Source organism: Apus apus, chromosome 12 (assembly GCF_020740795.1).
Source record: "Apus apus isolate bApuApu2 chromosome 12, bApuApu2.pri.cur, whole genome shotgun sequence".
NCBI lineage: Eukaryota > Metazoa > Chordata > Aves > Apodiformes > Apodidae > Apus > Apus apus.
In genome coordinates this window covers 2376968-2400268 of record NC_067293.1, presented here as the reverse complement: position 1 = coordinate 2400268, position 23301 = coordinate 2376968, and the positions used below count along the sequence as shown (strand labels likewise).

At 39.8% G+C, this 23301-nt stretch overlaps 1 protein-coding gene across 10 annotated transcripts in view; it reads left to right on the top strand.

Moving 5' to 3' along the window:
- Window positions 1-23301, top strand: part of LOC127389472 (integrator complex subunit 6-like) — a 61935-nt gene that overhangs the window by 30693 nt on the left and 7941 nt on the right. For 6 of the 10 annotated variants that reach the window (XR_007890646.1, XR_007890645.1, XM_051629952.1 and 3 more), the window contains 9 exons: window positions 9232-9381; window positions 10022-10111; window positions 10421-10604; window positions 11442-11570; window positions 13577-13740; window positions 14822-14974; window positions 16541-16673; window positions 22221-22315; window positions 23069-23179. Coding sequence is in view for 8 of the 10 variants with exons in the window: in XM_051629952.1 (XP_051485912.1) it covers window positions 9232-9381; window positions 10022-10111; window positions 10421-10604; window positions 11442-11570; window positions 13577-13740; window positions 14822-14974; window positions 16541-16673; window positions 22221-22315; window positions 23069-23179 (1209 nt within the window). In the remaining 2 variants the exon portion in view is untranslated. Of the gene's footprint in view, window positions 1-9231; window positions 9382-10021; window positions 10112-10420; window positions 10605-11441; window positions 11571-13576; window positions 13741-14821; window positions 14975-16540; window positions 16674-16861; window positions 16943-22220; window positions 22316-23068; window positions 23180-23301 lie in introns of those variants that run through there. The other 4 variants (XM_051629958.1, XM_051629957.1, XM_051629956.1 and 1 more) reach the window with 4 other exon arrangements.

The window sequence follows — 23301 nt, the reverse complement described above, 5'->3', positions numbered from 1 at the left end:
TCTACCCTGCCAAAAAGGATAGCAGGTGGTAATTTAAAGGAATCTTTTGCTTTGCATTTTTTTCCTGATTTTAGAATAGTCAGAAAGCAGTTGTATAGTAACCATTTTTGGCTGTAAGCAGCATGTTCTGGAGTTTGGTTTTAGTAAGGTGCCAAGGAGAAAAGTACAGTCTTGCAGTGAGACTTGTTTGTTTTGCAGATCAGAATCTGTGGTTGCCCATAGACTTGCGTTGATCTGTGTATTCACTTTGCAGAGTGTTAGAAAGGCAAATTTCCTTTTGTTGTAGGATCTGGCATTTTCAAGTATCTCTGAAACTTGGACTATTTATTTCCTGATAAGTAAAGCTGGTTTGCCCAGGGAGGTTGTTGATGCCCCATCCCTGGATGTTTTTAAGGCCAGGTTGGACAAGGTTTTGTGCAGCCTGGTCTAGTCGTTCCCTGCTCGTGGCCGGGGGGTTGGAACTTGATGATCGTTAAGGTCCCTTCCAACCTTATTGAGTCTATGATTCTAGAGGAAAGCTGTGACTTAACTCTCCAAAAAAAACAAACAATCACTAACCTGACCATAAAACTACCAACTGCACCTACTTATCTTTTGCTTCAAAGTGAGGTTGATCTTATTTGCTAGACTAATTAGAGGTATCTCAATTTGTGTTCCTACAGTGAGGATATGAGTTTGTTTAAAGTCTTTCCCCCCCCCCCCCAGCAGTGCCTTGGGTAGCAATTCAGCTAGATTAGATGACCCCCTCTAGATCTCTTACCTTCTTGAGATTTGAATTAAACTTGCAGTACATGTAGCACTTTGGTGTGCTGCACTAGTTCTGTGGTGAGGGAGGAGGAATGTGACAGTTCTCAAAATGAGTGTGGATGGATCATGCTGTGTCATCTCAGCTCTGGGCTGTAAAGCTAGAGAGGATCATCAGTAATTCTCTTCCACTTGATTCTCAAAAATGTGCCATGAAGAATCCCTAGTGCTGAGAGCAGACACTCTGTAACCTCTTAGCTGTTGCCTTTATTCCTTGACTTTTCAGACCTTGCTGGGAGTAGGAAGGGGCCTGACTGGCAATGAAAGCATCTTTAACAGTCTAGAACAGCAACAGGCATTACGGATAAATGCAGATTTTTGACTGAAACCTCCATGTTTCAGCTGCTGCCTTCTCTACAGTGTTTGTTTTAGAGGCACCTATAATGGTATTTCTAAAATGAGTACTATGCTGCTGAACAGAAGCACAGAGCCTCTTGTTTTGCTTGCTGTACTAGAGCTGAAAATTGTATGATTACATCTGTGTTCCATCTCTGTTAAGTTACAGGGTGAAGTGTAGCTTCTTGTGCTTCAACTCTACTGAAATATCCTAACTTGTTGAGTGTTTCTTAAATACTGCTTTTTTTTTTTTTTTTTCCTACCTGGATAAGATTTTATTTAAATAATGTTTTTTTTGAACAGGGTGATACCATGATCTCTTTGATGTATATACTTTTCTTTCTTCAAGTGTAGGACTTTCATTCTTATGCAGCAAATAGTGTGGTAAGCATGAAATATTGTTGACCAAAAAGCTAAATATTTTGTAGCTGGAGTTTAAGAGCCTCTCTACTAGTGTTTTCTATGGATACAATGCTTAAAGGTTAATAAGAGTTGTTCTTACATAAGCATCTTGAATTCTTCTCAATGGAAAAACATTTCTATATCTCATTTAATGTAGAAGTCCTCTTAAAAGGACATGGTATGGTTTGAGCTTGTTTCCTAAGATGTGTGATTTTTTTAAACTCTTGAGATATTGTGGAGAAATATTTTTTTCTATGTAATGGGCTGCCTGTCAATAACATAATATTGCACTAGAATGCAGTTCTGATTTTGTTCACATTCATTAATACTTTGGAAAACAAGCTGGTCCAGTCTGGTTTATAAATGGTCTTTGATTGGTGCACCTACAGAATAGCTCAGCTTAGAAATGTGCAATCAAGGGGACTTCCTGTGTACCTCAGTTCACATTGCAGACCTGCCTTGGAATGTTAAGAGCTGGATTGCTTTTGGATGAAATACAGCTGGAAGATGCAGCCCAGCCACTGAGTGAGGAGTCTGCAGAACTGTGCTAAAGAACAGCTGGTATAATAAACCCCCTCAAATGCACTAGTGTGGCTGTCACCTCCTTCGAACCAACTGCCTTGTTGGTGCTGCTCTGCTTGCTGGCCTAAGCCACTGGTGACACGTCCTTCCTTGCACTAAAGCTGTCTCCAGTTGTGTAGCAAAAATTGTTTGAGTGGAGGAGGGACTCTGTGTTCATTATCAAAGTACAGTCTGTCCTAGAGATGGAGAAAAGGAAAGAATTGTGGTGCCTGGAAGTGGATGGAGTTAGAAACAAGCAAAGTGACAGCTCTCTGGTAAGAATCTGGTGTTGTTATGTCTTGGCTGTGTGGGATTAAAGGAACCATCTCCTGCAGTGTCTTTTTCTAACGATGTATTAAAGCAGTTTGTGCTTCTCTGGCTCTTCAGAGACATTCTACAGATATTAAACTTACGTGACTACTTTCATTTGTCTGGGAGTTGAGGTGTAAAGTCCACTCTGGATTTAAAGAAGCACTTGACCATTATGTTTCAGTTTGAGTGTCCTACAAAACCAGCAGAAATAACTAGACAGGAAGAAACCATTTCCTTACTGTTGAAAAAGCTTCAGCCTTAAAATCTAACCTGTTGCTCACTGCCTCTCATGCAAGGAGGACCAAGTGACAAATGTTCTTGTAGACTCTTCATTGTACTTGAATGCTCTGTGGGGTTATTGAGGAAGTAGTTTAGACCCGTGAATTGCTTACCCTTTAAAAACTCAAATTAGACCTGAAAAGGTGTTTTGTTTTGTTCTTAGGCTGGTCTCATAGTACACAGCAGCACATACCTGCTTGAGCTGCTGGGACTTTTGTGCCTGCACTGGGGTCATATCTAAATTTTAGCCTGAAACTGTTCCCTGTTCTGCTTTGTGAAACCAGTTTTCCATGTGAAAAGCTAAAGATAGTCTCCCCAGGCTGGCTAACCACCACCTCTTTGTCTTTTCATCCACCCTTGCCCTAGAATTCTACTTTGTTAGAGCGAAAGACTGGGGTAGCAGCTGTCTATGTTTCAAACCCTATCTAAGGAAAGGAGAGATTGGAAGAGTGGGGAATAAAACTAACAATATAAAAGATTACTGTGTGCTGGAGAGCCTAACAGTGATAGCAGTTGCACACAGCTGGCTTGGTCCCATCAAACCTTCTACCTCTTCCCACAAGCTTTGCATCAGAGCAGCAAGTTCTGCTGATGTACCTCCACCAGCACTTACTAGTCCTCCAAATCCAGGACAGTACAGCTTGCATCCAAGCTGATTCATGGTGTTCAGCTCTACTCTGATGATAAGCTGATTTCAGGCCTGTGCGCCAGTATCACTCTGTGCTGGAGGTATGCTAATCTCATATCTGAGAGGTGGGTGTTGTGATGCTGTCCTGTGCCAAGAAGAAAAAAGAACTGATCTTGCGAGTTTCTGTACTGAGGACTGTTTGATACTGTGCAGTGACAGCACTGATACGTTGCATAAAAGTAACTACAGAGCACAGGTACTGAAATGAGAGTTGTTCTGCAACCAAGATATAGATAGAACCTGAGAGCTCTGTTGCCTCAAAAATGGCATTCATAAGGATTTGGAGGAAAGTCAATGTCTGGGTCTCAGCTATTTCTTCTGCCCCGTTTGCACAGGGCAGACAAACAGTTGTGAGGATGAAACAAGTAGGTGATGTAGGTTATGTGATGCTGACTTATTTTAGGACTTTTAAATGTTAAATAAAACTGTACACAGTGTTTATAGCATAATCATTATTGATTATTGAACCTTTCTTCTACTGTGCATTATTTCTAACTAGTAAATCTCTGAATATAAAACAAAAGCCCTCAGGGTGGTGTGGGCATTGCCTGCTTTGTACCAACAAGTGGCAGAGCCCTGTCCTTCATGGAGAGTGGAGCCCCATGGTGTGGGACCTTTCCTCCTTGTCTCCTCTAAGTTCTATTGTGACAAAACTGGGATGACCAAGATAGCCTTTGTGGTTGCTAGAATTCCTATTCCAGAGTTGCTGAAGCTCAGCAGGGAAGCTCTAGATTACATAGGAGGAGATTCCTTCTTGCAGAACCCACCGAGCAGTGCTGGGGCTGCTCTCTGGAGATAACAGATGTGAAGAAGCAGCCCCTTGCATTATAGGGGGTAAGAAAGAATAGTTCGATTCCCTAGAAATAAATGCTTGCTTGATTTTCACACAGACGTGGAGAGGTTTGCGTAGTTACCACTGAACAGAAAGATAATTTAAAAATTAACCATTCTGATGACTGGGAAGGCAAAATGCTTTGCTGGCTTCACTGTCTTCACACAGTGCCTGGAAACTCCATAGCAGGAGTGGTTTCAGATTTCAACAGCTGGATTTCTTTTCTTACTTTATTTTTGCCAAATGGATGTCACTGACAACCTAGCATGCCACAAGTATGTTGTTCTGAAATAGTCTTTGTTTTCCTAAGATGGGTGCACTTAATAATGGCTTGAATTATTGAGACACTTAAATACTTTAAAGAAGCCATAGTATCTAAAATCCTGTTCTTTTTAGGGAAACATTAGCAGAACTCTAAAAATCTGTATGTTTAAATAAATATTGACTCCTTACTGTAACACAGACTGTTGTGATTGGCATGCTAGGTTACAAATTGTTGTCTTACTTGGAAGATTATTTTTAGTAGTGTTGCAGTTTTTGAATCAGATCTGAAAGCAGTCCAGTGAGCAATAAACTCTGCAGCTCTGTCTTTTGTCATTGCCTGTAGAAACACTGAAGATGAAGACTTGCAGCCTCGGAAGCACCAGCTCCCTGGATTTCATGGAGCTGGTGAAATGGGGAGGGAGAGACTGGTTTGGATGTGGAATTCTTGTGCTCTAATGCCCAGCTTCTGGGACTGCCCCATGCTGCCCCAAAATGCTGTATTGTTTAAAAAAAAAAACCCAAAAGACAAAAAAACACAACCCCCAAAACACTAACCCTTCTGAAACAACCACCCAAAGAAAACACAGATACAGTCAATGTGACAGTTAAGGTAGTGGAGCAGAGATTACAACACGTTACACATATTCAAAACTTGGTAGTATTTTATTTGTACTTTGATCTTGCTCTCTTCTCTGTGATAAAGATAGTGGCTTTTTCCCTCCCCCCCCCCATAAAGCATTTTATGAGATGTTCTTTCCTGTCTCTTGTAACTGAAATCTACTTCTGTTGTTTCTCCTGATGTCTTGAAGGTCCTTTTAAGCTTCTGATTCTGGATGAGACTTGTGCTGCTCAACTCTGTTCCTCCTGATCTTCACTTAGTCCTTGTTCTAGTTGGGATAAATAAAACTTCACTAAATTTTTCACCTTGACATTTGTCTGCGTTCTAGGTAATCTGGGTCTGTCTACTGATGAAAAAATAAATACGCAGTTTTGACCTTACCTGCTTCTTGAAGCAGCTGAAATGCTTCTATAGCTGTATGGTGAAATAGGGCAGGACATGGATTTGTTTGAAAACTGAGTCACCAGGAAAAAAAAAAAAAAAAAAAAGATATTTTTAAAAGTGTATTATTTTTTCAGTGTGATTTGCTTGCAGAGGCTGAAGCCAGGAACTGGAAGGTGGTATTGCTGCTTCCAGATCTCAAGGTTTCATAGGATGGTGTCCAAAACTTGCAGTTGTCAACACATAAGGCTAAATGACACTGCATTTTTGCCAGTTCTTGGCATAAGCAAACAGGATGAGATTTTGGCCTATAGTACCTAGGTTTGTGGGTTGTTGGTTTTTTTCCCAACTATCTTTGAAAATTTTTTGGTATGTGTATACAGGCTAAAATAATTTTTTCATCTAAATTAAGGAAGGAGAAGCTGGTAACATAGTAGCAAGATAAAGACTGCTTAGCTTGCTGTTAATAAATTCTGGGCCTAAAGTGAATTAAGTAGTAATGTAATATTGAAAATGATGAGAAATTGCTCGCCATGATAGAATTGGTTCATTAACAACTAAAATACTTAATGTTCAGTTCTGACTTCCATAGTTACTAACCTTGAGAGGATGCATATATTGTAAAATATGTTTGTGTTTGGTCTTCCAAGGTTGTGGGGGTTTGGTTGTTTTTTGGTTTGATGTCTGTTTTTTGGTCATTAGTATTTTTGCTGGCAAATGGAGGTAGTGCTGCATAAAAGCATAAAAGCTTTTTTTCGAAGCAGCATTAGCAGTTGTATTTTGAATCTAGGAAGGATTATTATTTAATCACTTTAAAGTGCTTTGTTGAACTCATTATGCATATGCTCTGTATTACATACTTGACTTTTTATTTTGTCCTAAGACTGATCCTGCTGTATATATGGAGAGGAGAATATGTAGAGTTTTGGGGGAGCTTTATTTTCTGCCCCTTGAAATACAGGTCTAATTACATACGTTGGCTAGAGACTTTCTGGGAAAAAAAAAATAAAAAAATCATAGAAATAGACCTTCTTGTCATGAATTTTGGTAGTTTTGTTTCAAAAAGCTTGTTTGAAGATAAGCTAGAAAATGTAGTACACTAGCTAATCAGATCTTTATTTAAAGCTGGTTATGGAATTAGAAAATCTTGCACTTGCTGCCCGTGCTCACTTAACGAGAATAAAGCTGCAGCTCTCCTCAGCTTCATCTTCACAGATCCTGTGAGAGGCTGCAAGATGAAAAATAATTTTCTCTGAAGGCACAACAGGGGCTGCTCCTTCTGCCTTTACCTTTCTCAGTTATACCCAGGAAAAACAGCAGCATATTTTGTGGGCAGTTGAGCACAGCACAGCGAGAGCAAACACAGCAGGAGCTGGAAGCCAAGGAAATGCTTTCAGAAAAGCAGAATCGCCCTGTGTCCAAATATCACTGAAGATTGATACTGTTATTTCACAAAGAGCTACTCTTAAATTCATTAGAGTTCAAATCAAGAGTTGTAGGCTAGAAATAGTGTTTCAGTTGTGAATGTTTTCTTCCCTCCCATGTGGTTTTGCAACGAAGTAACTCAAACCAGCAGATTTACTGGAAAACACTTCTTGGATGGCAGCCGGGCTCTTCCCAAGAAGCTGAAGTAATTGGATAGCTGTTTTACAGACAAAATGAAGCAGCTTCACCTACACCTAAGGGCTCATAGAATTCAGAATTTTTGTAATTGTTCATTTGACATTGGTTTAAGGCAAACTTTTTCAGGATAATACAAGTTCTTTTACTGGGATTTGGTGTTAACTCTGGAAAAAAGATCATTAACGGAGTAATTTTAACTCCAGAGCAATGATCCCATCTTTGTACTTCATTCTTGCCTTGGGCTGAGAGCAGTTGCTGAGGCTCAGGTGTTAAGATGCAGTATTTTTCTAAGTTGTGGTTGTGAGGGGATGTAGATGGTGTTGATTGGGAATTACCTGGTTGATCAAACTACACTCTTCCTTACAGCTTCAAGTGCAGTTTGGCGATAGTAGCTGGGGTGGTCCTGCTGAAAGTCTCTTCTTTCTTTGTCCCGTTGCAACGTTTTCTCTCTGTCTCCCTTGTACTAATTTAAAGCTTGAAGAGCTGGTTCAGGGAACTAAACTTGACTGGAAACGGTCAAGTTTTTTAACATCCTTATAATAATTCCTATTCTGAAATGAAGCCTTCCTAGCCTAGGCCTGAGAACTCAGCAGAGACACTGACCATCTCATGTCCTTCCTTTCTACTCCAGTCTTGTATTCATTTATGGCTCCAGACTTGTTGATCCTGTGGCCATCTGTGCAGTCCACAGTGTGTGCTAGAGATTGGCAGAGGCATAGAGCTGTCTAAAAAGTACAGGAAAATCCTGTCTTTTCAGGTTCATGGACAGCATGGCAATAGTCAGCAGGTGATTGCTGCTGAGCCCAGTGCACTGGGGAGGAGAAAACCTACTGAGAGATTGTCCTGGCACAAGCCAGACTGTCTGGCATGATCTTCTCCATGTCTGTGTAACCAGGATTCCATGTGGAGCATCAGGCCATCTCTAGTGCCATGTGATAGTGATGAATAACTTGGTTGCTAACAGCAAGAATGATTTGGAGAGTAAGTAGTGATAGCAATGCTGATAACGATGTGAATATCTGGGGTTCTCAACCTTTGGTTGTTTTAGTTGAGGCAGCTTAAGTCCTGCACCGATTCCCTGTGAGCTTGTTTTCTAAAGTAGCTTCTAAACTCTGCAGCATATAGCACTTTTGGAGAAGGACATGTGAATCACAACTGGTGCTGATGTGTGTTAGTCCTGCTTACCACAGGATCCTGAGTGCTTGGTAGGACTGATCCACCCTCACCACCTTCTGCTGTTCCTTTGAATGTTAATGATCTCAAACACTGAGACTCTCTAAACAGTGTTTTAATTCTGTGTTACATGAGTGTTTGCAGCTACTTCATAGGAAGTTCTATGTTGGGAAGCACGGGCAGCAGAGTGTGGTTAGGGCTGGCAGTGGAAATTGCAGGGTAGGAGAAGGGCAAAGGTTTTGTCATGTGGAAGTGACAGGGGAGTGCTTGATAAGATATTAAAAGGCTTGAACTGTGCCTGGTGGATGGTGGTGGGAGGAAGTAGAGGGAAAATGGAAAAGTTGAGCAAGAATTATGTAATATTCTACTAAAATGATGTGCTTGCTTGGTTCCTGCTTGGGGAAATGGTGGGAAGGATGCAGCTAAGGAGTGAAGATGGCAGTCACTGTTACTGTCACTTCCTTATCTTTCTTAACTGTCACAGTTAGATTTTTAACTCCTGCATTAGCACATGTTGCAAATGCATCCTTTGTTTCCTTCCAGCCTCCATGTATGCAGTGAAGACTGAAAGGGGGATGGGGATGTGTCAGAAAAAGCAGCAATATTATGCTGCTCGTATCTTTGTTTTATCATTGCTGTTACTTTGGTGGCTGCATTTCTGATTTCCAGATTTGACGGTTTCTTCTAATAAAATGTTCACATTCTTAATCCAAATACTTCTAATTGTATCACCTCTACAGCAGGTTTCATGGTAAGACCTGGGTTTTTGACAGTGTGTTTTGTGCGTCTCTCATTGTAGGCTTAACTGTATGTTTCGCATCCAGTTGTGCATACATGGATTAGGTCTGTGTAGCATGTGAATGATGCAGTGTTTTGATAAGGAATATTATGTAATTTTTGGTGGGAAGTTTGCAGTTTGCTGCAACAACTAACAAGCTTTTATGTTTTCTCTAATAGGCTGGATGGAAGGAAAACCATGCAACATTTATGAATGAGCTGAAAAACCTTCAGGCTTCAGGACTAACAACCCTTGGTCAGGCACTCAGGTCATCGTTTGACTTGTTAAATCTCAATAGATTAGTGTCTGGAATAGACAACTATGGACAGGTAACAAATCTCTTTATTGTCTTCTGTCTATTTTTCTGTAATTTTTTTGAAATTATGAGATTTTGGTAGTTGGAGTTGGGTTTGCATTAAACTTTTCTTGAAGTGTTGGATAGCTATGTGTTTAAACTGTGAACTTTTTTTTTCTTACTACATCTACTGAATATACTAGCACTTTTTCCTTCATTGAGCTACAAAGAAAGCAGTACTATAAACAACCTCAGCTGTAGATACACAATTGCTGTGTGGGAGTGTGTACACTGGATGGCAGCGAATCTGCAGTTTGAGCTGTAGTTAATGTCCTGACTTACACTTAAAGAGTCCAGTTAAAGTACCCTGGTTTAGTCCCACTGCCACAACGTTCTGAGTTCTATTACCAGTTTATCTGCTGCTTTTGAGGGGCAGAGGGGTTTTATAATATTACTGGAGGAAAAAGAGTAGTAATTCTGAAAGTCTTTAGGGCGTGTGTGAGTGCCCAGGGTAGCACGTCTTGTGTGGTCCTGTGTGGCTCTACACCTACTGAAAGAAAATGACAGGATTGTTTTGAAAGATTGCTCATCTTACTGTTTATTTTATAAGGACTAAAAAATAAGCCTCTAGCTGAGTGTTAAGCTTATTCTTATTCCTGTGCTTTTGTCTGTAGGGAAGGAATCCATTCTTTTTGGAGCCATCTATTTTGATTACCATCACAGATGGAAACAAACTGACAAATACAGCTGGAGTTCAAGAGGAGGTAAGCTGGCATTAAATTCTTTCAAATTAGGATCTTGCAACTTGGCACTATGCTGAATTTAATATTAATTGTGGTTTTTTTCCTCCTAATAGTACTTCTGCTTCATCCACCTGTTGTATAGTAGAGAACAGAAGCTAGCTCTGCTCTCATTGCCCAGCCCCGTAATTCATAGTTTGCATGGGTTTCCAGATTGTAACTTCACATAAATTAGGGGATAGCAGAGAAATGGGGTCCTTCACAGAGTAAAGGATAAATTTGAGTTTTGGTTTGTTGAGTACTTGAAAATATTCTTGAATCTTTCTTTGCCAGCTTCATCTTCCTTTGAATTCTCCTTTGCCTGGAAGTGAATTAACCAAAGAACCATTTCGTTGGGATCAAAGGCTGTTTGCTCTAGTGCTGCGTTTGCCAGGAGCTGCATCTGCTGAACCAGAGCAGCTTGGGAGTGTGCCTACTGATGAATCTGCTATCACACAGATGTGTGAAGTTACAGGAGGTAACAACATTTTACTTTGCTTTGGTTCACCTTTGGTATTTGCCTTAAAGTCTTTCTTTTCCTTTGACTCCACTTCACCTCTTGCTGTTTCCTCCATCTGACTTAGTGTCCCTGTGAATCTGTGTGGTGTTTTTGGAGCTTGGTTTCCAGTAGCAGAGGAGAACTTGAAAATAAAACCATATTTCTGTTTCAGATCTTCTAGATGTGAGACAGTTTTCTTAATGCACCAGTAGGAGGAACTGGGAAATTTCTTAGGTTCTCCTTCCAGAGGCTGGCTTTGCTCAGTCGTGAGATTTGTTATTTAAATGTTGAATTGAGTGGGACAGTTATTATTGAGATGTTAATTCTGCTGCAGGGCTAATAAGCTAAATATAATCTTAAACAAATGAATTCTGGAGCCTGTTCCTTGAGATAATATTTTAAAATTGGGAGTTGAAAAAATTGTTGTGTGGGAGAGGGAAGTTTGGGAGTGTACAGGAGTTTGTGAGGTTTGGGTAGATAAAAGCAGGTAGATTACATAGGCTTGGTGAAATAAAACCTTAGGGGTGTTTATAAACTTGGCCTTGGATCAGCCTGGTTTAGCTTTAATGGCCCCTTTTACTAATGAGTAAAAGCTCAGCACACTGATTATTTTTATTGCCCCCCCCCCCCCTTTGGTTGTATTGCATTTAAAAAGTATTTCATGTTTTACATAAACTTGTACAAAGTTTGTTGCTGCTATTTTGGATAAAACTGACAGCCTTGGCAATATGACTTATGTTCTAAAGCATCTCCCTTAATTAAGGTTACTGAAAACTTGCCTTCCTAATTTCACTGTGTACTTTATCTCTTGCATAGGTCGTTCCTACTGCGTTCGGACACAACGAATGTTGAATCAATGTTTAGAATCTCTAGTTCAAAAAGTCCAAAGTGGTGTTGTTATTAACTTTGAAAAGTCAGGACCAGATCCAGCTCCTATTGGGGAAGGTATAGTAACTATTTTTTTCTCCCCAAATGTTCAAGAAGAAATGTTTTGTGTGCATGCAAATGTCCTTAAGTGTCTTCAGTGCCGTCCTGGCAGCTTTTCACTGTAGTGCACAGGGTGCATTGAGAGCCTAATTCATCCTAGAAAAGCAATGAGGCTGTGAAGTTTATTTGCTTCAGTGATAGACTTCTGGTATCTCTTTAACTACCCCAAATCATAATGGATGTGCTGTTCATAGCTTTGCAGCAGTTTTATATTTATATTTAGTCTTAGTTACAGTTTTACAAGTGTTAGTTTGGTAAGTTAAACGGTGCAGTACATTTGCACGTACTTGTATGGACAGTCTTACCTGCTTGCTAGCTCTCCTGTCACACTTTTCTCATCACTTTTAATGACAGTGTTGTCAAAACTTGGTTTAAAAATAATTAAATCCAGAACTAGTGTATTTAAACATCTCTAAAGTAATGCTTAATTTTCTGTATGTTTTCATTCTGCTAATCGATCACAACATGGTAAGTTTCAGCTGAATGTTCTCAGATGCAAGTGAAAATCTGTGCAGAGAACAAGAAATTATTTTGGTAACTGTAAGTAAAGTGCATAGTAGGGAAGAGGAAAATGCACTTCATGTGGAGCAGTTTTCAGATTTGCAGAAATGCATGACTGAAAGGAAGGAGAGAGCTGACCAGTTTATGTTTAGGAAATGAGGATGTTCCTGGAATGTCAGAAACATAATAGCTTTTAGGATCCCCTGAGCATCTTGGCATAGCCAGCTTTATTCCTGCTTTCATTTTAGAATCACCTTTTTCTTGCTGTATATGTATTTTTTTTTTCTCCTTTTGCTTGTTTAAATGCCATTTTAGTGGAAGGCTTTCCTGGAATGCTGTGCAGGACAGCACCTCAGCAAATTCCTGTGTTCTGTGTTGGCCTCGATGTTCTTTGTGGCAAAATGGCTGGTGAAATTTTGGGGTTTTTCTAATATTTTTGCCACACTTAAGTGTCATTGCACTGTGGATATGAATGTATGAAAATACCAAGACTTTCCCTCTTTATGTGAATTGAGAAAGTCTTAAACTGGAAAGAAATTTAATGGAATTTACCAATACCAGAAGAAGCACAGTGTATCTAATGCAGAGAAACCAAACTGAGAGGTACCTGAAAGGTGTTTTGCATAGTATTATTGGCCAGCTATCCAGAGCAGGGAAAATTAGTAGAATGAAGTAACTTTACAATGAAGAAGATTATTTAAATGAGTGATCTCTGTGCTGTTTGAAGAACAGTCTTTGAAAGCTGATGCTGAGATTCTGTAATGCTACAAACGTTTTTGCCCTCAGTGTGAAGGGGAGACTGTGCTGGTGCACTGCAGGGTACTGGCAGGAAACAGTGCTTCTTCCAGGAGGGAGTGGGAATTCAGTGTGAATACTTACTGATGAAAAATGTGACAAAAGCTACTCCTGCAAGATGCATCTGACTTCTCCGTGAAACTTTTCTCCACTTCCAGTTTCCACTAGTGGCAGCATCAGATATCTTTGCATCCCCATGGGGAAAGACTGTAAATGCAAATTACCAGTCTTTACAGATGCAGCTGAACTAAAAACAATAGCCTTGATGTTGCCTGTCAGCTCAAAGTACCAAGCTTAAGCAAATAGAATCCTAGAAAGGGAAGGGACCTCCAGGACCATCTGGTCCCACCTTTTTAGGTACTACTGCAGTTTAGCATTTTCCATGGTATGTGAGGATGCCTTGCTGCTCAGAGTATCTAATGGCTGTGCCCCAGGAGCAGCAGGATGGGTGTGGGCAAATGTTATCACTGTTGCTCAGATGATGCTGTTCTACATTTTGTTGTGTATTTTTTCCAACCACTGGTGTAAACATCTGTGGGTCTTTTGAAACAATTGTAGTGAAACACCTTCTTGGTTTCTAAAGCAGAAGTTTTGCTGGGAAACAAATGCATGCATGTAGCTTTTTATTTTCCTTTTTTTGTTGTTATTTTGCTTTGTTTAAATTTTAGATGGACTTGTTGATTCATCCAGGCCCATCAATTCATTTGCTTCTCAACCGTGGCATAGTTGTCATAAGCTCATTTATGTACGGCCTAACCCTAAAACTGGTGTTCCTGTTGGGCATTGGCCAATCCCAGAGTCTTTTTGGCCTGATCAGAACTCACCAACACTGGTAAGTAAAATAAGAACTGATAAAAGGATTCTATGCCTAATGAAACAGACTGAAAATTAATAATAGTTTTTTTATTGGTGTGGTTTTTTTACTTTGTCTGTTTATCAGTATGATCTGACTTTGCTTTAGAAAGGTGGTCAAAATTATTTTTAACACAAAATGGGGTAATCTGATGTAGTTATGCTGTGATGTTTTTGCATCTAGAAGGTTTGCTTCCATGTGTATAGTTAGTTATTTGGTAAATGGCTTCTAAAAGAATATAAAATTAAACTATAAATTATTTCATATACCACAAATCATAGTGAACCTATTAAAATGTAACCAAAGCTTTATAAAATGCATTTATTTGGAAAAAGGAGTGATTTTTTTTTTTTTTTGTTAGAAGATCAACAGTGTTTTCTCTGCTTAATGTTACTTTATGTGTGGACTCCTCTTCCGTTATCAGGAAGAATTAAAACTGAAACAAAATAGTTGCCCCATCCAAAAAACAAGGGAAAACCAGGATTCATTTCTCCTTTTCTTACTCAAGTTGGTCATGCATTTGGCATGCCTTGCTAGCCTTTCTAAACATGTCTTTTGTTGGCCATGTTCTGTTTGTGTACTTAGCAAGTGCTCAAACTACTGTTCCTTCCCTCCCTGACATGATTCAAGAAGAAAAAAAGTCAGACTTGACAGAGTATCTCAAGATGTCCTGAGAAGTGAGCACAGTTTCCCATCTGGAATTCTGTGAACATCAAGCTGGGAAGGAGAGTTGAAGGGTTTTTTTTCTGTTGGACCTGTCTGTTGGTACTATAGGTTGATTGGCATGGGGGCTTTTAAATATCGAGGTAAATAGTTCAATATTGACCATGATTTTCAATTGGTGGGAAGAATGTATCTGTCTGGCTTTTTAAAGTTGACTTAATTAGTCATATTCTATTGTGGGAGCTTGTATATTTTTCTATTTTAAAGGAAATTGTAGAAACTGAGAGTTTAAGCCTACAAGATGGTAAAATATATGTATATCATTTTTTTAAAGATAATTAATTCATCTACCATAAATACCAGTCTATTGATAGGTTTTTCTTCCCCTTCCTTTCAGCCTCCACGCACAGCTCACCCTGTTGTGAGGTTCTCCTGTGTAGATTGTGAGCCAATGGTAATAGACAAGCTTCCTTTTGACAAGTATGAGCTGGAGCCTTCACCCTTAACACAGTACATCTTGGAACGAAAGTCTCCCCATACCTGCTGGCAGGTATTTGCACTTGATGTGATTCTAGAAATGTAACGGGCAACCTAAGGTGCTTTTTAGTCTTCGGAAGCTGGGAGTTGGGGCCTGGTTGCAGACTCTGCAGCTGGTGAGAAGAAACGTGTCAAGGTTACATCTACCTCCTTCCTAATAGAATGACCAGGAGGTGGAACGAGCGTTGCCTCTACAGGCTCTGTCATCTCATTTCATTCTGCTTCTAGGTCCATCTCATTTTGCTAAGAAATGTGTAGCCCAGGTGCCATTTTTAGCCTCCGTAGGCTTCCACTTGCTAATAGGGAAAACCTTGCACTAGTTTCCATCACGTTACCTAATCAACAGCTACAAATAATTGCTACTAGATGGTTCAAACTGCTGATGGGAGTTGAATGGAAGCTGGTGAACTTGTTGACTAGGCTGGCCCTGAAGCATTCGGAGTTCTGTTGCTGAAATCCTTTGACACATGGTCCTTTTGTGATTTTTGGACAAGTGACTTGTTTCTGCACCCTCTACAAAATAAGGCTTTCAGTTCCTTTCTTAATGTTATTCTTGTAGAAAATAGCTTAATATGTACACCAGGAGTGTGCTCAGTGTGCTACTTTAGATGGAAAGATGGGTTTGGAGGTGTCTCTTTCGTGTTTCTTTTTCCCTGATAAATATTGCGACTAAACTGAAAATGTATCACACTTATTCAGAAGAAAAATTGAAGTTGCTTTTAACAAACTATATTTTAAATGTCCCTTAAGCATTTATAGGTACATTTTTTGCCTAAGTTACTAAAACTACTGTTTTTCAAAAACTGCTTTTCTTCTCCTGGCTACTTAATGGACTCTTGCAAACTAGAGAAATAGGTTAATTGTCATAGAAACCACATAAACTCTGTTCCTTATGCTTTGAAAAAATAGAAGAGGAACACTTAATTTTACTGCAAGTTACTATTTTTATGAAAACTATTTTTGGTTAGATGTGGGTTATTTAGACTGTGCCAGTAAGAATATACACCATCTTTACCCTGTTGAAATAGTTGCTTGTATTGCTTTTCAAGGTCAATACCCCCATATGTATACACTTTAAAAAAAGTGTTACAAATGTTGGCAATTGGCATGATAAATATGTTTCTTGAGTATTTGTTTTGCCTGATTTATATGCTTTAGAAGTTTTAGATTCCTTTATCAGTGTTGTAAATTTTACTCCTGCCACTTTATGAATCAAAAGACTGATTTCAATAGATTTTTTTTTTACATACCTTCAAAAGATGTCTCCATACCTATTTAATGGATTTCAAAACCTTTTCAGAGCATAACTTCAAAGTAGTTTCACTTAAGCACAAAAGATAATTCTGTGAAGAGCATTTCCACACTGACAGGGGGTACATTAAATGTTGCATGTCTCAGTTTTGTGACTAGGAAATATAAGTGCATGCTCGTCCTGGTGTGTGCAGCCTCAAACGTGACTGTTCTTGATGATTTGCTGTCTTAATGCAATTGAACTTAGACTGATTTTAATTTTTAAATACCCCATGTTTAATATTCTTTGTATTCTTCTAATACAGTGATGTTTCTTATTCTTTCTTAGGTATTTGTGAGTAGCAGTGGAAAATACAGTGAGCTTGGCCATCCATTTGGGTATTTAAAAGCAAGCACTACTTTAACCTGTGTAAACCTCTTTGTGATGCCTTACAACTATCCTGTTTTACTTCCCTTGTTAGGTAGGTAATACATTGACCCTGAACTGCCAATGCAGCCACTTCAAAGAAAAACAATGCTGGTTGAGTTCTGCCTTAGTTTGAGACATTATAAATTAATGGAGATCAGAGAGTAGAGAATGTTGCAAACTCTTGAACATAATTTGGGAGGAGAGGATTTTCATACCCCCTCTCCCTTTTTTTCTCTCCAGCAGAGGAGGAGAGCTACCTGCTTCCAGTGCATGTTTGATGCTGTTCACCTCCTAGACACGTAGCCTCTTCCTTAACCTGGAGTAAGCTTCAACCTCCATTCTTTTCCCTCATTTAGGGTGTGGTGTATCCAGGTTTTGCAGATGCTCTTGTAGCAGCTGATTTTTTACTGGAAGATCATATGCAGTGTTTGTCACGGGTGTTGGGAAGAGGGAGTTCCCAGGTGCAGTTTAGAGCAGCAAGAAGAGGAGTTAGGCAGTGAAACAATCTACATTTTTTCCCTGCCCAAACCAGTGTTTTTTTCACTGCCACAATGAAATTATTTTCTACAGGACAGATGGAATGAGAAGGTGCTGTGTGAATAACTGCCTTAATAATTGTGGCTATTAGGGTTCTGGCATCAAAGTGATAGCAGAGAGAAGTTTCCTGGGTGTTGCTAACCCTTTGAGTTGCAGATGCTGTAAGGCTTTTTTGTTCTGTTTTTTTGGGTGTATTTAGTGATACAGAATAACAGTGGAGATCAAGAGAATTCACATTGACTCTTACTGTTTTACACAAGATTTTTCCATTCATTTCTAGAATAAAACTTCAGTGCAGTTCAGGGAGGCTTTTTCATAGTCCTGGTCATAACCAAAAAAAGAAATTGGTGCTTGCTGATAATCTGAATGTGTCTTATATAGTCATCCATATAGCCTGGTAATTGTCACAAAGTATGCAAGCAGGACACTTCTAGATTCAATTAGAGTTTCTGCAAGTTTGTGGCTACAGAATTACTGCAATAGATCCACTAGCTGAAAAGCCATCACTGATACTAAATGAATTTCCTTTTTCATTTTCATGTTGACATTTGCAGTTCTGCTGTGTCTTCCCTGGCAGCTCTTGTCTTCCCCCTTCCTTTTTTTTGCAGGGGTGTAAAGCTCTTCCTGCTCCTAGGAGAAAGGCATGTTTCAATATGTGCAGTGCTGTTCTGCAGCTCACTCTCCTGGTATCCCACATCTGTCCCTGCCATATTGTAAACAGAGTGTTGGGTTGTTAGGTTCAGATCTTGTTCCAGGACTTGGTTTATCCCTGGTCTCTAAGACATGGTGGAATTAAGTTCTGTGGAATAGACATGAAATGTGAAAGCAGATCTGGTCCTTTTTCTGCTTGGCAGTACAGAGAATGAGTAAGATATTAAGCAGCATACCTGTTAAACTATTTGTAGATGTTTTAAAAAATACTGACTTGGTGTTCATCTCTGTAGGCAGGTAGGGATTGTTTCCGTTTTAAACCCTAAAAGGATGTCCAGGAGAAGGTTGTTCCATTCAGCCACTACCACCCATACTGGTGTATCAGCAAGGCTTTAGTGGCTACACTTGACTGGTAGAATATTGTGTTGGAGAATTGGGACTTATTTTGGAATAGCACCGTGGATAATCTCTCTCCCTTTTCTTCTAGTGACTCTTTCAGACAAAACCAAAACCACTTTACAACTGTATTATTTGTAATGTCTTAATCAAGTGGCTTGTGTGTGTTCAGCCTTCTAAACAGACAGCAAGATGCTTAGGAATTTTTTCTTGCACTTTTGTATTCCTCCTGCATTCTTGAGCTGGGGGAGCTTAGTGCTGGTTTTGAAAAGGGCTGTAAGAGAGATCCCTAAATGACAGGTGAGATGGGCATGCATGAGGAAGCTTGTAGATGATACTTAAGCAAACTGAAACAAGTCGTAGTGCTCTGTGACAGAAGGAGGTAAATTGTACTACATGTTGCAGCTTTGGTGGTTGTTATCTCAGTTTCTGCAAGAGTGGGTTTGGGAATGCTGTAGCCTCTTGTAGCTGGTAACTTCCTCGGTCTGCTTTTGGAATCTGATGCTGGAAAGGAGCCAATTAGTGAGACTTCATGAAACAGCAAAGGTGCACAGTCTGTGTGTTAACCTGACCCCTGCACTCTGGTAAATTGGTTGTCTGACAAAAATTCTGGTCTCTACATCTTTTACAGAAGACAGACCATGTGGGGACGTGCTGGCACAGCTGAGCAGCTCCTCTTTGCTCTCACAGGAAAGGCTAGGGAGGCATCACGACTAGCTTGGGGTGCTGGTTTGCTCTGAAAGCTGAGGAGGTGGGGTCAGTTGTTGCCTTTTTTTTTTTGTCAGTGTCAGGCAGACTTCTGAAGGCAGAGCTTTCTTTTCACAGACAGATGCTGACATACTGTGATGCTGGCTATGTTTGGCCTAGGGATTATAGAAACTTCATCTGGAAGGGTTGTTGCCTTTATCTGGTAGTAGTAAAGCTATTGTACTTAAGATACTCTTCTGTTTAAGAAGCAATTGTACAGCCAAGTCAAAACTAGGTGGTCTTTAGGTTCCTTCCAACCCAAACCGTTCTGTGCTTCTATGACAGTTTCCTTTAGAGGCTTCTTGAGGGAATGATTTTATATTTTGGAAACCCAGGGGTGTCTTGCTCACAGATGTGAACATGGCAAGCTGTGCACTGGGAGGGAGAGCCAAAGATGTTGTATCCATGGGGAAAAAAAAAAGTGCCACAGTACCTTTTGTAATGGTAAATACTGTTATACGTTGTAGTGCCTTGTTTTTGGCTAGATTGTTTGCAGGGAAGGATACTGCCTTCCTTGAATCTAAAAACCATGAGTGCTGCTTAAAACAAAGGCATGTATGAGTGTAGAGGCATCAGAGAGCTCAGAATTACAGCAGCCAAAGGGGTGTGGTGGGGTACATGCTGAGGTGGAATTTAGTCTGAGTGGTGATTGTTTTTCTTTGGAAGTATAAGTATTTACTTTGGTTTACATAGTGCAAGCTGTCACTCACAACTAGACTGTTGTCACATGAACTGTTCTTGTAATTAAGCTCCAACTGAACTGCTAAAATGACCTGCTGACCATTCTCATGCTCTTTTTTTTGTTTGTTTGTTTTCCTTTTCTTTAACTTACGTAAGCTTGAAAGGGCATCGAGTCCCCTTTTGTGGTACTGGGTATTAAAGATGAGTATTGGTGTCGTGTTTCTCATAATTTGGTGGTTTTGTACATAAATCTGAAGTGGATGAAGACTTTGCAACACAGTTTTAAATTAACTGGTCTGTCTGTAGTTTTACCTGATCTCTTGGATTGTTGCAGCTTGTGGTCCTTTCCCACTGGTTTTTAATATCATGTTGCCAGTTATCCAGGACTTTTAGCTCCCTTTGAGTGTAGAAGAAAAAATAGTTCTGCATTAAGTGGACTATACAGAGAGGAATATCTGAAAATGAATGGGTAGGATTTATGAAATCCTGATTTCTGAAAGGATTTTTTTCCGTATTCTTGGATTTAATCTACAAAAGTTTGGAGCTTAATTTGTGAAAGACGCAGTTAACTGGGTTACAGTTTGTTTACTGCTTTATATGAGTGATGATGTGCAGCCCATGGCACAGTGGAAAAGTACATTTCAAGTGCCTGTGTTGCAATTTGCTGACAGTGCATGTATCAAACTCTTGCAATAGAGGCAGGTAAGATGCTGATGGTGGTGTTCTCTTGGAAACTTGGGGCTGTATTTACCTCCATGATTGTCTCCCCTGAAGAGGGCAGGAGTTCCTGCACTGAGTTTGTGCTGTGGGGAGACTCTCACTTTAAATAGACAGATCTTTGCTGAAGCTCTGCTGAGGTTTGAGAACTTCTTAATTGGATGGCAAAGATCAGGGAGGTGCTTTTGCTTTTGGCTTCTCATAGTACAGCTGGGCTGTGGATTAAGAACTGTAGCTGGCTGAGCACTCTGAACATCTGTGCCATTTCAGAGTGGCTGTGCAGCTGAACTGCAGGGGTTATGTGCTGCTACAACCTTCACAGTGCAGAAGGGAGACAGTAATAAAGTGCTGATAAGAGGTTTAAGGTTCAAGCTGTACTTCTAAAATATTAGGACACACTATAACCAAACATTTTACATTGAACATTTTTGTTTGTTTTGAATTTTGGGAGAGGGGTGTAGTTTTAACTTCCATTTTGCTGCAAAAAAAGCTAATAGGTGTATGAGATAAGAATGGATGTTACTTTATATTTGCCATATGTCACGATATCATCACAGGTTCTTTTGGAAAATAGTGCTGAGCTGTGGTATATTGAGATTTTAAGTGGAGTCCTAACCTGTCCTCTCACATTTCACCCCACTTCCTTCAGACCAGGAAAGAGAACAATTAGCATCTGTAGTGTGGTTCTTACATGTGACACAGGATTCATTTGGCTTGAAAAACACCTGTAATGAAGTGTGGTTTGACTGGAAGTGTGAGAACTTGGAAAGTTGTATCATAACATCTGTTTGATTTCTGCAGAATACTGTGCAAGTCAAATTTTCTTCTCCAAATATATCTTCAGGAAAGCTCAGTCTGGAGACAACACTTTCCTTGCTGCATCTGTCTTTTGCACACCCTCTTCTGTGCATCTCTTGTCTCCTGCAGCTCTCCCCAGTTAACTTTTGGACATCCCTTTCTCCAGTCCTGCATATCCTTTCATTATCCTCACTTTGCCAGCATGTTACAGCCCTGCTGAGGAAAAGCTTGATCTCAATTGATAATCCATAATTTCAAATGATGAATTGCAGGATGCTGTGTTGGGTTTTGATGTTCAGAGATCAGTGTTACAGCTGACTGTGCACAGCAGATAGCTACCTGCTTCATTCCTAAGTGGCAATAGGCATGCCTTTAGTGAAAGGTATTTCTAAAACAGTATCCAAAGGGAATAATCTGTCTGGTTGCCCCTCTCTTTAAGGGAAGCAGATTTTGTTGCTAATTATTGTTTCTTGTCTTTATCTGTGGGAGAGTTTGCTGCTCTGGCACAAGGCAGGCAGTGTTTCTGTGGGTACACCCCGTGCTCTGTCAGCAGAATCCAGCAAAGCTGACCAGAAAGATTCCCTGCTCTGAGATGTATTTTTTTTTCTTTGATGCTCAAGAATGATTTTATTGGAGTCCAGAGTTCATCATAAAGGTTGAACAAAAGAAAGCTGGGCTAAAAACGGAAGTTGAACCAAATTAATGTCATTTGGTTTAATCAGATGCAGGAAGGTCCCTGATGGTGCAAGAGAGAGGCAATGGAAGTGAAATTTACCAGGTGGATCTGTTGCACCTTCCATGCTGGTGGTAGTTTTGTGCAGGATTTAAGTCTGGTGTACCTTGTAAGTTTGCCTGTGATGAGGACTTGTTCTGGATTGTCTGCTGCAGCTAGAACTGGGGATTCACAAGCCTGCAAACCTAAGGTTAAGAACAGCTTTGTGGGGATGCCCCAATGGGAGATGGGTGGAGGGAGGAGAAAAGGGGGGGAAACTTGGCACCTTGAATATTGGATAATTGGAATGGTCTGGGACTATATAAATTAAACCTCCTTTTGTTGTTTTCCTTGTTGCAGATGACTTGTTTAAGGTTCACAAACTTAAGCCAAATCTGAAGTGGCGACAGGCTTTTGACAACTACTTAAAAACAATGCCTCCTTACTACTTACTGGTATGTTCCTTTTCTCATTCCATCCTCCTGGGTATAATGGCTGGTGTGACCAGAGTCCTGTGCATCATTCCTCTCCCCAGTACATTTTGTTTACATAATTATGATGACATTTTAGGTAGTAAACACTTTGCTTTGCAGAGGGATGTAGATCAGGTAAAACATTTTAAAGAAATTAATAAATTTCTAGTAATATTCAGTAATAGAAGCTGTATTAATGTGTTAAATGTGTTTTCTGTTGATTTAATATTAAATTAAGCTTTGATCTGAAGTACTTCAGATTGTTCAGAGAAACTGAATTTGGCATTATTTTTTTACCTGATGAGGAAAATGCAGATTTCTTTGCTTATTAATGTGGGTCAAGTGCTAGAACTTGGGCAGCTGATACCAAGAGAAGTGGTTGGGCCAAAGAAAGGGTGGGGGGAGGCACCGTGTCACTTCTTAAATGTAGCTTGGACAATGCACCTCAAAGTGGACTTGCATCATCCCGGCTATTCTGGTACTGAGCCTTTGAGTGGAAGTTGCCAGTGGCACCACACCATGTGGTGTCTTGGTAATGTGGCATCATGTCCATTGCGAGCTAGTTAGACTGCAAAACTCATGTCACATGTTACCTGAATAGACTTGAATTTTAGTGGCCAAAAGTGGAAAAGCTAGAGCACTAATCCATGTGCCTTAGCTTCCTGTAATTGATCTTATAAATTTTTTTTTTAAATACTTATTCTCTTACTATTGTGTATTTTGTTTTCCTTATAGCCATTAAAGAAAGCCCTAAGGATGATGGGAGCTCCAAATCTGATATCAGATAATTTAGATTGTGGACTTAGTTACAGTGTTATCTCTTACCTTAAAAAACTCAGCCAACAGGTAGTATTGATAAAACCTTTGCAATTAGAAGTGCGTTGATTATTTAGTTTGTGGTAATCTCATTATAAAGCAGTTAATCCCTGTGGGAGTTCTTATGGGTGTACAGCTTATATCATAACTGA